This window comes from Calliphora vicina, chromosome 4, assembly GCF_958450345.1.
Source record: "Calliphora vicina chromosome 4, idCalVici1.1, whole genome shotgun sequence".
NCBI classification, from domain to species: domain Eukaryota; kingdom Metazoa; phylum Arthropoda; class Insecta; order Diptera; family Calliphoridae; genus Calliphora; species Calliphora vicina.
In genome coordinates, this window is record NC_088783.1 from 122,495,675 (window position 1) to 122,511,477 (window position 15,803).

General features: G+C 26.2%; 1 protein-coding gene across 16 annotated transcripts in view; it reads right to left on the bottom strand.

The window, feature by feature from the left end:
* Positions 1–15,803, bottom strand: part of para (paralytic) — a 92,369-nt gene that overhangs the window by 41,764 nt on the left and 34,802 nt on the right. For all 16 annotated transcript variants that reach the window (XM_065509936.1, XM_065509938.1, XM_065509945.1 and 13 more), the window contains exons 7-16: positions 15,012–15,140; positions 13,766–13,857; positions 13,333–13,609; positions 12,897–13,206; positions 11,645–11,947; positions 7,644–7,706; positions 5,304–5,484; positions 5,011–5,225; positions 4,824–4,923; positions 4,370–4,438 (exon numbers count right to left, since the gene is read on the bottom strand). In XM_065509936.1, coding sequence (XP_065366008.1) covers positions 4,370–4,438; positions 4,824–4,923; positions 5,011–5,225; positions 5,304–5,484; positions 7,644–7,706; positions 11,645–11,947; positions 12,897–13,206; positions 13,333–13,609; positions 13,766–13,857; positions 15,012–15,140 — 1,739 coding nt within the window. The remainder of the gene's footprint in view (positions 1–4,369; positions 4,439–4,823; positions 4,924–5,010; positions 5,226–5,303; positions 5,485–7,643; positions 7,707–11,644; positions 11,948–12,896; positions 13,207–13,332; positions 13,610–13,765; positions 13,858–15,011; positions 15,141–15,803) is intronic.

Consider the following 15,803-nt stretch of genomic DNA (forward strand, 5'->3'; position numbering starts at 1 on the left):
TTTGTTTAGTTTTGAAAGACTAAACAACATCGACATAAGTAGTTTAGAATTTAGCAATAAACTAGCAAAATATTGGCATATAGGAAAATATCTCTGGGATAATGAAAATATGTATGTCATTTTAAACTTCAAAAATTCAAAAAAATTTGCCATATTTGTAAGAAATTGTGAAAGTATTATTTATTTATTTTATTTTTTATTCACAATTTATGTAATATAAGCCTAGAAGCTTAACGTAGAATAGTATTACTTTTACTAGTTTTAATCCTTTGTTACAATAAACAAGTAAAGCACTGTGCTACAGTAAGACAGTGCTACAAAAAAAAAAAAAAACACTCGCCAATTGACTTTAAATTTCAGTTCAGTCTTTGGAATTTCAAATCAAACATTTTGCTCTAAAATTGAAACATATTCATTCCTGAGTTGATTACAAATTTGTAAGAGATAAGGAGAGAAAAATAATTTTATATTATATGGGCAATTCCAACAATATGTATAGATTTGTGTAGTAATTGTTTTATCGTCAAGACTTTAGTCAATACTAAGGTTCACTTAACCTTCTTTGCAAGGCGTCTTATATAGTAGTGATGTGGCGAATTCGAAACCGTACTCAAATCGTTTTATGACAAATCGAGTCATAATAAGTTAATAAAAACTTAAAATATATAAATACAGCACAATAAATAATAGTAACAATAATCAAAGGAATTTTAAAGTTAAATTTTGTCGACTTTATTTTAAAAATAAAACTTTTAAAATTTGTTTCAAAAACCAGAGCTGTAAATAAATGATTTATATATGATTTTTAATTCAGCATGAATTTTTTATAGTTAAGGTGTATTTAATTGAATTAAAATTTGAATGAATCCATCATAAATTAAAAATTCTTCAATGCATTCGTTTCACCATTTGAATTGTAATTAATTTTTCCATAAATTTTTTTAATTAGTATAAGATGACGAAAAAACTCTAATATTTTATCAAAAAACTCTTGGAAGAATTAAAAAGTTGTCCAAAACACTTTTTCAATCAATTGAGTAGATTGAGTACCATTTTATTATGAATCGGAGTATGAACCGAAAAGTGAATTAAAAAATGTATTAAAATGAAGGTCAATAATGACAAAAAAATTCATTAAAATTTTAATTAAATTTTTTCAATATAATGAATTCATTCAAGAATTTATAATTTATGATCGTTTTAATTCAATTCATATTTTAGGCAAAACAAGTATGCATTAAAATATATTAAATGATTCAGAATAAAACAGCTCTGTCAAAAACATAAATTTCATACCAAATTTTGATATTTGTTTAATGGTACGAAATTTAAAGTAATAATTAAATTTATGCATTTAAAAACGATTTTTAAGCCTTTTTAGTTAGGCTGAAACCAAGATGTATTAACAAGGTGGCAGCGTAACTACAACAATTACAACAATACAAGAACAATAATCACTTTTGTTTGTGCAAAACCGTGTAAAGTGTCAAAAAAAAATTCACAAAAACGCACTTTTATAAATGAAATAGTTTTTTTTAACACTTTTAAATATTTTATACACATAAAGCGGTGACAAATACTCACTTTTTTAAATATAAAATAATCTTTTTAATCTTATAACAAATTTAAAATTTTTTGTAAACAAGCTTTTGACATTTCACAAGGCAAAACACGAGTAGAGCAAAAAATAGTCAGCTGGCGTTACGCTGCCACCTGGTTAAATATGCCTTGGCTGAAACATTTTTTTGTTTATTGAATTATTATCTCTCGATGAAATTAAATAAATAAAATACAACAGTCACTACTATAATCAAATTAAAGGCAATAGCTTTAGTCAATTGTCAACGCTTTAATCAAAACTGTTGCCACGCATAAATCAGTGCAATAGAATAACGACTACATTTTAGATTATAGTTAATAATCTATTGTAGATATAGTAAATTTTTATGGCCAATTTTAGGTATATTTATCACTATTGTCAATTATAAAGTTAAGATATTGTCAAGGCTATTGTTAAGCCTTTTGTCAAATATATAGTCAAGACTATTGTCAATGCTTTATTTAAGACTAATAATATAATAATATTTAGTAATTAATTATGGTAAAGACAACAGTTCCTTCCGACTTTCAAGTTTTGTATTTACATAACCCTGAATATATTATATTGAGTGAGGTCTAAAGGCACGGCACAGTCAAGAATATAATCAATGCTAAAGTCGATGACTGACAGACCTTACAACATGCAATTGGAGAGTGTTTTAATTTTTATTTTTTTATTTTTATCACAGTGTGATTGTAGTTGACTAACTAATTTAATTTAAGCTATCATAATTATTTGTATCAAACGGAGCGGATTTTTATAAAAATAATAAGGAACATCATAAATAAATGTTGTATGTACGTTAAAAGTTATCTAAATCATGCGATGTTAATAACCGTTCAAAATTTGCAAATAAAATTTGTCAAACAAATGTATGATTACTATTGCTATTTGTATTATTATTACATATTTTATTATGCTACGAGTAAATAAATCGAAAAATATCATGCACTACTAATAGTATCGACTACTACTACTACTTTCTTAAAATATTTATGAAAAAGAAACAAACAACAACATATATTTAAAAGTAACTGAAATTGAAAAATATGTAGTTTAATTTTTGTATTATTTAATTAATTGGAACTAAATTAAAAATGAACAATAATAGTAACAATAATCAATAAATAAAAGGGGATTTTAGAATTTATTTTTAGATTAAGAGTTTACAAACAAAAGTAAAGCTTAAAAGTTTTTAGGAAAAACGAGCTTCAAAGGTGATTGATTTAATGATAAACTGCAATTTTATTTAATTAAATTTAATTTGTATTTGTAAGTAGTTTATTATTGGAATGAGTTGTACTGCTTGAAGCAGGTGCATTTATTAATATTTGGCTTTAAAGCTTTCATCAATTTTGCTGAGTTTAGGCTGAGTGAAGAGCTTTTTGTTTAAGGTGTTTTTAATTAAACTACTGATTGTAATGAAGAAGTAAAATCAAAAATATAAATGTTATTTGAGTGTTGTATGTGTTTAGGTTTTTTTTTAATTTATTTATTTATTTCTAGCGATAATTTATGATGGATAGTAAGTAAATAGTAGAATTGATTTGAATTGAAATTGAATTGCATTAAGTACGAGTGGAGTAAATTTTAAATTTGAATTGAATTTTGTGGGCAGTATGTGAGCGTATGTGTTTTGTTATGAAGTATTCAAATTCAGTTGTATATATATATTTTTTTTTAATATGGAGTATTTCTCTTGTAGTTTTATATTTAGTTTAGCATCACCACTTAAGGCAAAAAATGGACGAGTCAAAGAAGTCATTTTAAAAGGGGGAATAATAATAAAATTAGTTAAAGTTGTAAAGGCTTAAGAAAAATAAACTAAAAATATAGAAAAAGAGAATTAGGAATTAAATTTTAAAATATCGGAAGGGATAATTATATTTTTTTTTAAATAATAATAAAACTTGGCATGCCTGCAGTTAATTAATTACATCTTTTCTTTTTAAAAGAAACGATTACGATTTTTTTTGTTTGAACCAAAAATTAATAAAAATAACAAAAAATATATAATGTGGCCTTGTAAACAAAAAAATATTTTATTAATTCAAACAACTAATATTCCATATTTAAAACTCATTAGAGTCTGATTTGGATTTGGGCTATTGGAAAACCATTTTTACTTTTTAAATTTAAATTAAAATTGTAAACAAAAAGACGCAAACTGATGTAAAACATAAAACACATAATTCATTCTTAACACGTGAATTTCATAATTTTTTTTTTAGTTTTTAAATTAATCAAGCTTTAGAAGAAATAAATAATATTATTACAAATAATAATTTCAAAATTATATTGTATGTATGTACATTCCAATGCATTTTTTATATGGTTTTTTTTGATCATGTCATAAAAACGAATTTTGTTTTAAATATAATTTTTCTTTCTTTTAGCAATTTAGACAAATCAAATAAATAATTAAGTATATTTAGTATGAAGTACTCGGAACACATTTTCAAATACAGAAATTATTAAATATTTACAACAAAGACCAATGACTAGTAAATATTATAAGATGAAGTTATGTATTGTATGTAATTAAATATGTAAATAGTTTTTTGTTAGAAAGGTGAATTCATTAATAATAAAGAAAATAATAACTGGAAACAATTTGTATTTACAACAGAAAAGGATTGTTAAAGCCGAATTATTTGTTCGTAATTAGGTTTTAACTTTGACATACAATTAATCAATATAAATATTAAATGATAAGATAAAAGCAACAATTTTTTTTGTATTAAATAAAATTCAACAAATAAAACTTACCACCTCGGTCACTAGCACGACTATGCCGACCAGCGGCTTGTTCGATTATATCATTTAGGACCATTACATCTACGAAAAAAGTAACAAGTGTTATTTATTATTAAATTAACATAATTAACGACAAATGAGGACAAAGTTCCAGTTGGCCAAATTAAACTAGTTTTCAAGCTTTTTTTCATGATGTGAAACATACATATATTTTAGCTTCAATATACGAGTAACATTAGTACAACTTATTTCATGACAAAATTACGTATCCATTTAAGACATATTTATGTTATTCGGTCACTTTTATGACCGACCGGTATTCTAATGTCTGTATGTCACCAACAACAAAACAAGGAGACATTTATGCAAACGACAGGGATTTACTACATTCCTAAATCACATCTTTAAGAATGTTTTGACTACATGACCAACTGGAACATACAAAAAATATGAATGTTTTTTTAACCTTTCATGTCTACCACTGTTTGAGTTTGGACGGGCTCGATAAAAGGATTGTCGTGGTGTTTAATCTTTCCAGATTCATCTGTGTACTCCTGACCCATATCCTTAAAAGAAAGAAACAAGTATACATACATAATTGGTTTAAATGTTAAATTGATAGATCGAAAGAGAGATCTAAGAGATATACTTACGTAATCACGCTGATGTTGTTCCTTGTGATTATTATCCACATATTGAGTACCACCATTTGAGGCACCTATTGACTGATTGCGGGTATTGCGGCTGCGTAATTTACTTTCTTTTGTCATTGTGCTGGCTCCCATAGCTGCCATTCCACCCAAAAGATCTCCATGTGATGTATACGACATTTTTGATTGATGCGAGGTATATGAGGAATGTCTAGAACCTTTTGGATTTTATAAATTTCAATAAAATGTATCATTTAATCTATCGAGTGTAAGGAGTTAAAGGAGTTCGGTCTTACCTAAATTACAATAGTAAACCGGCACTATAATGGCACCATTCTCTTCGGACATGGGTGTCACCGCATTCGAGTCATCAGCATATGGCAAATGTTGCTGGGCATCCTGATATGTTGACAAAACCAAAGGCTTACGATCACTACCCGGTATACCAAAACGTCCACGCCCATTTCGTATTGTATACTGAGGTGTTTTTTTATTTGAACTTTTCGTTAGTAGTTGCTTTACATTTTAACACACATTTAGGGTAGAACAAGTGGTGAATAGTGGCAAAAATATTATGATGATTTATATTTATAATATTATATAAGAATTGAATTGATTTTAATTTTAATTTTTGTTGTAGTGGTTTTTTTAATTTTATTTTCTTTTTTTTACTTATTTAAATCAAAAGTTGAATTGTTTGTTATGGTTGTATATTATACAAAAAAAAAAAAAAACAAAATATTGGAGTCATGATTGAATTCAAACCAAAATTTAAAACAAAAACGAATATTCAATTCAAACGAAAACGACTAACTAAATAAATAAAATGTTAAATAATTTCAATTATAAAATAAACTATGCATGTATGTGTGTATTTTTAAAATCCATTTGAGTGAGAAGGAATTTATGGAAATAATAACAAATTCCAATTCAAAATTTATTCTGAACAATAGAAATGAAGCACACTGATTGATGTTAAAGAATTCCATAGTTTTTAATTCAGTTTTTTTACATATTTTATATTATCACATATGCTAAAAAATTTATTGATATTGAACATAAACAGTTTTCAAAATATGTATGTATGTATGTATACACATGATATTATTGTAGTAAGATAATAAAAACAATATTAAAAGTTTAAATAAAACTATAAAATACAACGTTGATGGGAAAACTCAAAAAACAAAAAAAATATTCGGAAAAGTATAGTTATGTAGTAGTCAGAAAGAAATGATTAATACATTTTATAGGGTAACAATACATATGTATGTTTAGGAATATTCGAATAGATATTAGATAGATAGAAAGATTAGAAAAAAAAGACTCAATATAGTTAATCAATATAATTAGAATAATACATAATAATAAAAGTGCGGGAGTTATGTCATTTGAACAGAAAAATTAAAACAAAACTAAACTAAACTAAAACATTTAAAGTGATTTCGTTTTTTGTTTTTATAATTTTAATGATTAAGTAAAATACAATTTCAGATCAAATATTTTTAATTTTTTCTTTTGAATTCTAAACGAGTACTTAAATATACATACATACAATACTAATTTATATGTACGGCAAGTATGTATGTTTGTATATAGTAAGTAGTACATGGCCACCAAATAAACATGGAAGTTATCGATTACACATTTACTTATGTATAGGCGATTAAGTATTTAAAAACAAAGGAAATTTCCACATAATTATAATAATATCATCATATATTTTATGCTGATTCATGTAATGATCGATGTATGATAAAATGGAACTTGTGCAAACAGAGATCTAATCTAATCTCAAGATGAAAATACATATTATGTACATATAACAAAATTAGTTTAAAATATAAACAAATTTTCTTTAAATTTTTTCCTTAAAACTGAACAAATAATAACTTTTTTATATTGAGATTTTGTATGATAAAAAAAAATCGATTTCATTAATTCATTTTGAGCTTAATTCACTAAAATCTTAATTCGGAATTAAAAAATGTAAGCCATTCATTCCATAAATCCATTTCAAACATTTAATTCTTTAGCTTCATTCAAATGGATTTTATTTAAATAGAATTTATTCATCGTTTAATTAGTTCATAACAGATTTCATTCATTCATTTGTAATGGATTTGAATTCAAGAAAATTTTAATGAATTGAATACATTTGAAATACAACGAAATGGTTAAGAGGTCAAATTTAATTTGATTTTGAAATTGAAATTAAGAATTAATTCTTTCGAACCTTTGCTTTAGAACATATTATATATGATAAATTGTTTGTTATTGGTTGAACTTCAAAAATGGCTCTGATCGTATGAGTTAGTTAAATCTTAGCTATCGGTTGCTCTTATTTAGTTAAATCTCGTTTTTTCTAATGGATGATTTCGATGAGAATGATGAAGGCGATTGTGCAGCTTAAAATGTGTGAATTGTTTTAAATGAATGACAACCCTAAGTGTGTTTTTATTTAATTTTTTTTATATATAATATATATGTAAATAAGTATAAAATATTATTTTACGGTGTAAGAGCTGAGAATGTCAGCATGTGTGCAAATGTAAAATGATGTTTTGATTTCGGGTTTTATTTGTATTTGGTTTCTTGTTTAAATATATTCTTTTGGAATGTAATTTTCATCTTACCTTGTGTGAACTACGTGATCCCCGGCGTATGTTAAATGGTGAACCAGGTAAGGATAAGGAAGTCTAAGTATTTTTTTTTTGTACCAAAAACAAATAAATCCAAAAAAAGGATATATAGAAGAAGAAAAAAGAAAATCATAAATTCAAATCATAGATTTTTTTTGTATGTAAATCTTAAGTTATTACTAGAAAAACGTAAAACGTGTAGGGTGAGTGTAGTTTTTCTAAAGAAGGGAAACAAATTTCGTAAAAAGTGAGTTTAGTTTAGTTTTTTTTTACAACATTTTGATTTAAAATTGTTTTTATCAGGGTGTAATTCAGATTTCGTTATTTTGCTAACAAACTAAACTAAAATATTAACTTTATAAAACTACAGTAAACTAGTTAAATACAATTTTTACTAAAAAATAAAAAGTAATACTAATTACAGCTAGCTACTGGGGAAAATTCAATAGGAGGCTAACAACATAACTAAATGCTGATATTACTCGTATTTGTATTTTATCTTGTTTGACTTTGTTTTTTTTTTTTATTTTTAAATGAAATATTTATTAAATTGAGTAGTAAACAAATAATTGTAGTTGTTTTCCAAGAAATTAATGTGTTAAGTCTTGAAATATTTCTTCGTCTACTGGATGATTTATAGAAATATCGTTAATTTCAAAAATTCATTTAACAAATGGATACTGATAATTCCAGTAAGTATTTTCTTGATTACTTTTCAATATAATTGAACAGTTACATTCATAATACTAGTATAATTGTATGAGAAATTTTTTAAAATGCCAACGTATGAGTATTATTAATTATAACTTCATATTAAATATTACTCATGATGATTACAAGACGATTACATAGAAACTTTAAATATGAACAGACTTCCTAAATAAAGAGTAATTCTAAAAATAATAATAAATTTAATCTTTCGCCAAAATGTGATAGACTACATTTTGTTGTTTTGTTTGGCTGTGAGATCCATAATTCGAAAAAAAAATTGTATGCTAATACACGGTTCGTACCAATGCGTATAAAGTACTTGAATTTGGATTAATCGGAAAATAGAAGTACAGTTCGGTTTTTTTGATGTGGCATTTTTCTGGTCCCTGTAAAAAGTGCTTATATATACCCTTCAGGAGATTCACAAATCTTGGTCTCACTTGAAGCGTTTGAGTTAAGATCACAAAGCGTTCACGAGCTACCAAATTACTATTTCCAAAATAAAACGTTTTTAAACCACTGAGCTGTGTAGCGCTGTAGTGCACTTATTTTTGTTCCACCTCTGTCGTTTGAGTGATATTAAATATATGTAGTTAATTAGCGTATTAATATGCATTGATGTTGGTTGGATAGCTCAAACCATGGAGAAAAGAGAATAACTCAATATTTAACACATTTTTAATTACAATTACTTGATCTATTACAATTGTATGAAATAGTATTTTACTATTCAGATTATTGATATTGGAAAGTAATGAAATGAATGTGTATCTATCTAATGGTAGAACTAAAATAAAATAACAACAACGTCAAGTTTGAACAAAATCTAATATAATTCATTAGTTATTGTAACAAGCTTGGTGAGTTAGTTGCATCTTCAGTTTAGTTTAGTTTAGTTCTGCCTTCGTTGCAAAGTAATTTTGAATCTCTTTATTAAATATCCTATGATCTATAAATGCATGTATGTTTGTAATTGGGAATTTTACAAAAGTGTTTTTTATTAATTTTATAATTTTTAAATGAAATACTAGCCAATTTGTATGTTTTAATGTCTAGGACAAATTTGTTCTATTATTTTAAAACCTACCTGAGTAACGTTGGAGCAAAGCCAATTTGTAATTTTAAAATTTGTTTGCAGAATTTCGAGGTTTAGACAAATCTGTTTGTTTTTGATTACAAATTAGCCTTTATAAGCTCATCTAGTGAATTAGGGCTTTTAGGAACTACTTAAAAAATTTGAAAGCCAATTTGTAGTACAATAATATGTATGTAATTAGAAGTAGTAACAGGCAATATGAGAGCAAGGCATCAAAACTTAAAAAAAATTATGATTAAATAATAAAAATAATAACAACAACAAAAGTATTTATGTATTTATATATGTATGTTTGTATGTATTATTCTATTAGTTTAGTTCTTTAGTTTGCTGGTGTATTTATCAACACAAATTTCGTTTCAATTTTTCATTTTAAATGTCCCTCTAATAGACTCAAAAACAGTGTGTAGTTCTTTGAAAGTTTAACGCAGCTTGTGTTTAAGCTTAGTAGTTGAACTATTGGTTAAGTGTAGCCTAAGCTGCTGCGTGCTGTATCAATATTTATTCGATTGTTTTACAAATCATAATCACAAGAAAAATTAAAATAACAACAACAATTTTGAAGCCGAAATTAATTGGTTATTGGTTCAATTACATTCATTATTATTTTATAAATATTTAGATCATTTTCATGGTAATGTATTATTTATAGGATATTTTATACTAAAAAAATCAAACATGTCGTAGAACGATTGATTTGTACAATTGAATTGCTTTTAAATTGCGTTTGATTTTACATAATATGAAATAACCTTTGATCTAATAACACATTAATGCTTTCATGCTTTTTAAAATATGTACATATGTATGTAAATATTTCATATAATTCAGTCGCAAGACCTACATATTTTTATATATATATTTTTTTTTTTTTAAAAAAAGAAAGGAAAACTCTAAAGTGCTTAAAACTAAAAACCAAAAACTAAGCTGGCAAAGCAAAAGTTTAATAGTTGAAAATGTTTAAGGCTTTTTAAAGTTTCTACACCAATAAAAATCATTATTAATTAAAATTACATGCAAGAAAATAAATATTTTGTTGAAGTATTTGCTATTTAGGCTCTTAAATTGTGGAACCGAACAATTAACAATCTCAAAGTATTCCTATTCAAATTCAAAACATAAGAATAGTATGTCAGCACTCTTTTTAGATACGTTTAGTATTTTAATAAGTTTTTGTTAAAGTCAACCTTTTTGAGATGTCACGTTCGTGATGACAAAGGTACAATTTTCTTAGTGAGAACCTCGCAAACTGCGAGTACGAATTTAAAATGTCTGCCATATTTTTGTTTAGCGTTCTAAAGTTATGTAAAAAACAGGTAAAAAACGAGTATTGTTATCTGAAGAAGTTAAGTTGGGAGTTTTCTGCAAATTAAAGGGTCTGGTTGCAAATGAGCGACATTTATGACTACTATCTTTAGTCTAATGTATTATTTTTATAACCATAACATTTTAGAAGTTATCATGTATGTACTTGCATTTGTAAACTTTCAAGGCACCTAAAACCATTCCTTTATAATCATCGAATTTGTATTTTCAACTTGTAACAAATTATTATGTAGGTTTAGCTTTATAAGTGCTCCACAATTTAGAAAAAAAAATATTTGAAAAACAACTTTTCAACCTGAAGTACGGCTGGATTCATGAGCATGAACATTCAAAATATTGAGTTTTATTAATGAAAATATGTATTTTGTAATATTACAACAATCATGCGACATTTAAGGGCAGTACTAAACAAAATAAGGAAACTACATATTTTTAGGATTTCTTCCAATTTCAAAATCTACTTGTAAAAAATAAAACCTTTCTAAGTTTTTGTCCCCAAAAATAAGTCCCAAAACTTAAACGAAATTGTTGGTTAACCGAAAAATGTACATAAAATAAAAAATATAAATACATGGATATTGTCGATGTGCCAACATATTTTCAGAAGACAGTTTCGATTAAATTTCAGATGATACTTTTTTTATATGGCACAACAACGATATGTACATGTGTAAATTAATATTTATAAAGTCAGAGTCAAATTAAAAAGGGAAAAAGAAAACAAGGAAACTTAAAAGAGTTTAAATAGAAGTTTAAAAACAAATCGCAATTGAAAGGTAGATAGAGGGAGATAAATAGATAGTAGATAGATAGAAAGAAAAGAGGAACTTGAAAGCACATTAGCCAGCTGCGTTGTACTTACCGTACTAACTTTACGGACTTTAGTTGCGTGTGCTGTAGGTGCTGGTTGTCTTTGTATAACGCTCACCGACTCCGATTCCACTTCGACGCTGCGTATGGACATTTTTTCTTTGTTGTTGTCGTCATTGCCTTTTTCGCCGCCAACGAACAGTTCATAGCTAATGCAAGAGTAGGTCGGACTCTTGGCCATCTCGGGGTGCAGTGCTGCCTCGGCGGCATCAGCTGCATCCTGAGCTGCTTGAGCTGCCGCATTGGCTCTTTCCTCAAGTTTGGCTGCTTTAGCCGCCGCCGCCTCCTCCGCTTCCTATAACAACATGTTAATTACAAAATGTAAATAATGATTCTCTATTAATTTAAAGTTTAATTCTTTGTTTTAATTTTTTTATTTATTTTTTATTTTTTTTTTTTCAAAAACGCAACAACATTTAACTGCTTTTACTTTTTTAATGTATGTATGTATATTTTATCAAACTTGAAGCAATGTAACAAAATTATTGTTTGGTGGTCGATTGATTGCTTTTCAAATAATTCAGCCATTCCAAATGAAAAAAAAATAAATATGTAAATAAATATATAATCAAAAATTGTTTTTTTTTCTTCTGTTCTATCGACAACAGCCTTCCATATTTTTGGTTTCTAATAAATAATTTCTGTTCTATTTTAAATTAAAATGAAAAGGTAAATGTAAATGTAACACAACCATTTGGCATTTAAAATATTCGAATGTCACAAAAATACACACGCTAAAAGACATGTTTAATAAAGGCAAAAAAAAAATAATTGAATTGAATTTAATTTAATTTAATAATAAGTAAGTAGTAGTAATAATTAGTACTAATAATAACAACAGTAATTAAGATATAATAACAAAAACTAAAAGAAAACCAAAACAAAACAAAAAACATTTATTGAGAAGTTGAGTTGTTTATAAAAGTCAAGTTATTTATGCATTTAATTTAATTAAATTTAATTGATTGATTCTGATCGATGGAATGAATTATTATTCTCAATTTGAAATGTTTGTTTGTATGTTTGTTTTAATTTTAATTTTAGTTTGAACATAAGTAGTATGTAATTAGACATCAATCAAATTGAAATTCAAGACAAGAACGAACTCTCTAAATTCGATTCAAATTAAACTGAAATTCAAATTCAAATCGGTAATTCAAATATTTTCAATTCGAATTTTGCACAGACCAAACCAAAATTGGAAATTGATAATATCTGAAACCGACTAAAAACAAAGTACTTACACGTATGGCCTCCTCTTCAGCAGCCTCTTCTTCTTCGGCCTTCTTTTGCAATTCGTCATAAGACATGGCAACAATGGCCAAAATCAAATTCACAAGATAGAATGAACCTAGGAAGATGATGACTATAAAAAACAACATGTGCCACGGACCGGCCGCTCTCAAAACGAGCTGGTACAAATCCTCCCAAAAGTCCTGCGTCATTAAACGAAAGGCAGACAGGAAGGCCCAACCGAACGAATCGAAACTAGTGTAACCGTAATTCGGATTCGGACCAAAACCCTGCAGGCACACATAATCCCTTTCACATTGCCTAACAAACACAAAACGGAACACATTAATTTTAGTACATACATATTTCAAAATATAAACAAACAAAACATACATATGTATGTAATTTAATTTAATTTTATAACCCTTTTAATCTTAATTAACATACCCCGCTCCAGATATATTACCACACAAGGGAAATGATAACTTGTCTTCTGATGCGAACCAATTGGAGGAGTTTTCATTGTGCAGCTTCCAGTTTTCATCCGTCAAATTACCCCAGCTCCCATCGAGCGGGAATCTTTTAATGCACTTTTGTGTTAGAACACCCATATAAATTTGTAAGCCCATCAGTGCAAACACCGACAGGGAGAACATTGTCAAAATTATCACATCGCGTAGATTTTTTACAGACTCAATGACAGCACCGACGATGGTTTTCAAACCTATCAATATGTACATTTATACAATTAATATAAATATCTTAGCATCATCATCATCATCATAATCCCAAACATAATCATTATTAGTTATACAGAGTTTATTTCTTATTTATTTATTCACAGATTAAATTAAGTATTTATTGAATTCAAAAACATTACCTGGCACAATGGCTACGGTTTTAAGAGCTCGCAGTACCCTAAATGTTCTCAAAGCTGCGAGATTACCTAAATCTATACCCATGGTCACATAACTAAATCGTTAGTTTCGTTTGTATTTGTTGTTGTTGATGTTGTTGTTCATGTTGTTGTTGTTGTTGTTATTATTATTATTATCAAAGAAAATAAAAAAAATATATAAGTATATATAAATTTCAATATCTATGTACAATTTTAATTTGCAAAAAATTATGCGAAAGATTCGTTTTTTCTTTTTTTGTTTTCGTAAGATTTTTATGCGGCAAATGATGAAGAGTGTCATTTAACACAAAAAGTGAACACAAGTAAGGAGACGAAATCAAATTTTATTATTATGGAAAAAGGTTTCCAAATTTTAAATACATATGTATGTATGTATGTATGTACATTAGGCTGGGTCGATTTGTATGGACGATCAAAAAGTATGGCAGAAACGCAATATTGGGGAAAATTTCTTAGAATTTTCCGTAGAATGCGTTTTTGTTATTCGATTTTTCGTGAAAAAAATCGATCCACCCATTTATGCCAATAAACGAAAGTTTCACTTTTTGTTACGCATTTTTAATTGAAATGAAAATATGCTTTTTGATTATTAATTTAAACAAAAAATATAATATATATGTAAATAAACAACAACAAAAAAAATAAAACAAATATTCAATTTGTCTATGATTTATATTGAGATAAATATTTGCATGATTATATATGAGACATTATTTATTTATTGTTTTTTTTCATTTAAGTATCAAATACAAATTAAAAAAACAAAAACTACTTTTTGTATATAATAATTGTTTCATTTTTTTTTTATAAATTCTCATTAATTAAATACATTTAGAAAACTAATGATTATTATATACGACTGTCTGTTCAATGTTTTAATATGGGGTTAGGAATTAGGGAATTCGAAATTAAAGGAGTATATCTTTTCTATATATAATTCAGGAGTGAATACAATAAAAATTACTTTGGCAAATTTATGAACATTTATTTTGTTGAAATAAATAAAAAAAAAAAACAAAAAACATTAAATAAAAACATAGTAATGAATTCAAAGAGTTTACTATAAACAATTAATCTGTTTTTGTTTCAAGTATTCTCAATTAAAAATTTGTTAAATGTTAAGAAATGATAAAGAAAATGAAATATCTCTCGGTGTTGATAATACATAAGTATAAACATTTGAAATAATAATAATAATAAAACTCACGCTAAAGCTATTACTACGAAGTCCAGCCAATTCCATGCATCTCTAAGATACGTAAACGGGCATAAAATGAAACCTCGTGCCATCACTTTAACAGCTGATTCAAATGTGTAGATTCCGGTGAATATCACCCTAAAAACGAATTTTGTAATCGTTGTTTTTTTTTACATACAATAACACATAAATTATAAACATAAAATTATAAGTTAGAAATTAATTGTACTCAGATGTTTAGAAAAACAAACCAACAAACTAAAACAAATTCGATTTAATTAAATTTTTATATGAAAACAAAAAAATATATTATTAAAGGTATTTATAGACGGCAATACTGAGTATTAACACTTTTCAAATTTAAAATATTATTGAAATCATTCGGTATTTCAAACAATCGTTTCGAAAAAACATTTATTGTTTACACGAAAGTATTACAAATAGTTTATTTCTTAGTTGATTGATATTTTTCTGCAAACTTTATTTTTATTTTACATTTTCTTGATATTTTTGTTTGTCTTATTTGTATTTATAAATACATACCCGATACATATGAAAATAAAAAGTTTTTGAATTGTTTTAAACAAATTTTAAATACCGACCGTAAATCAAAAAAATCATTTGTATATCTTGAAAATCTAATACAAATTTTGTTTAGATAATGAAATTGTATTATGATACTTGATTTTTTGACAAATATTAATACTCAGTATTGCCGTCTATAAATACCTTAATGTATACCGGACGAAATTTCAATTATTTTTTTTTCTTCTAAATTTAATTTAAAAAAAAAACAAAATA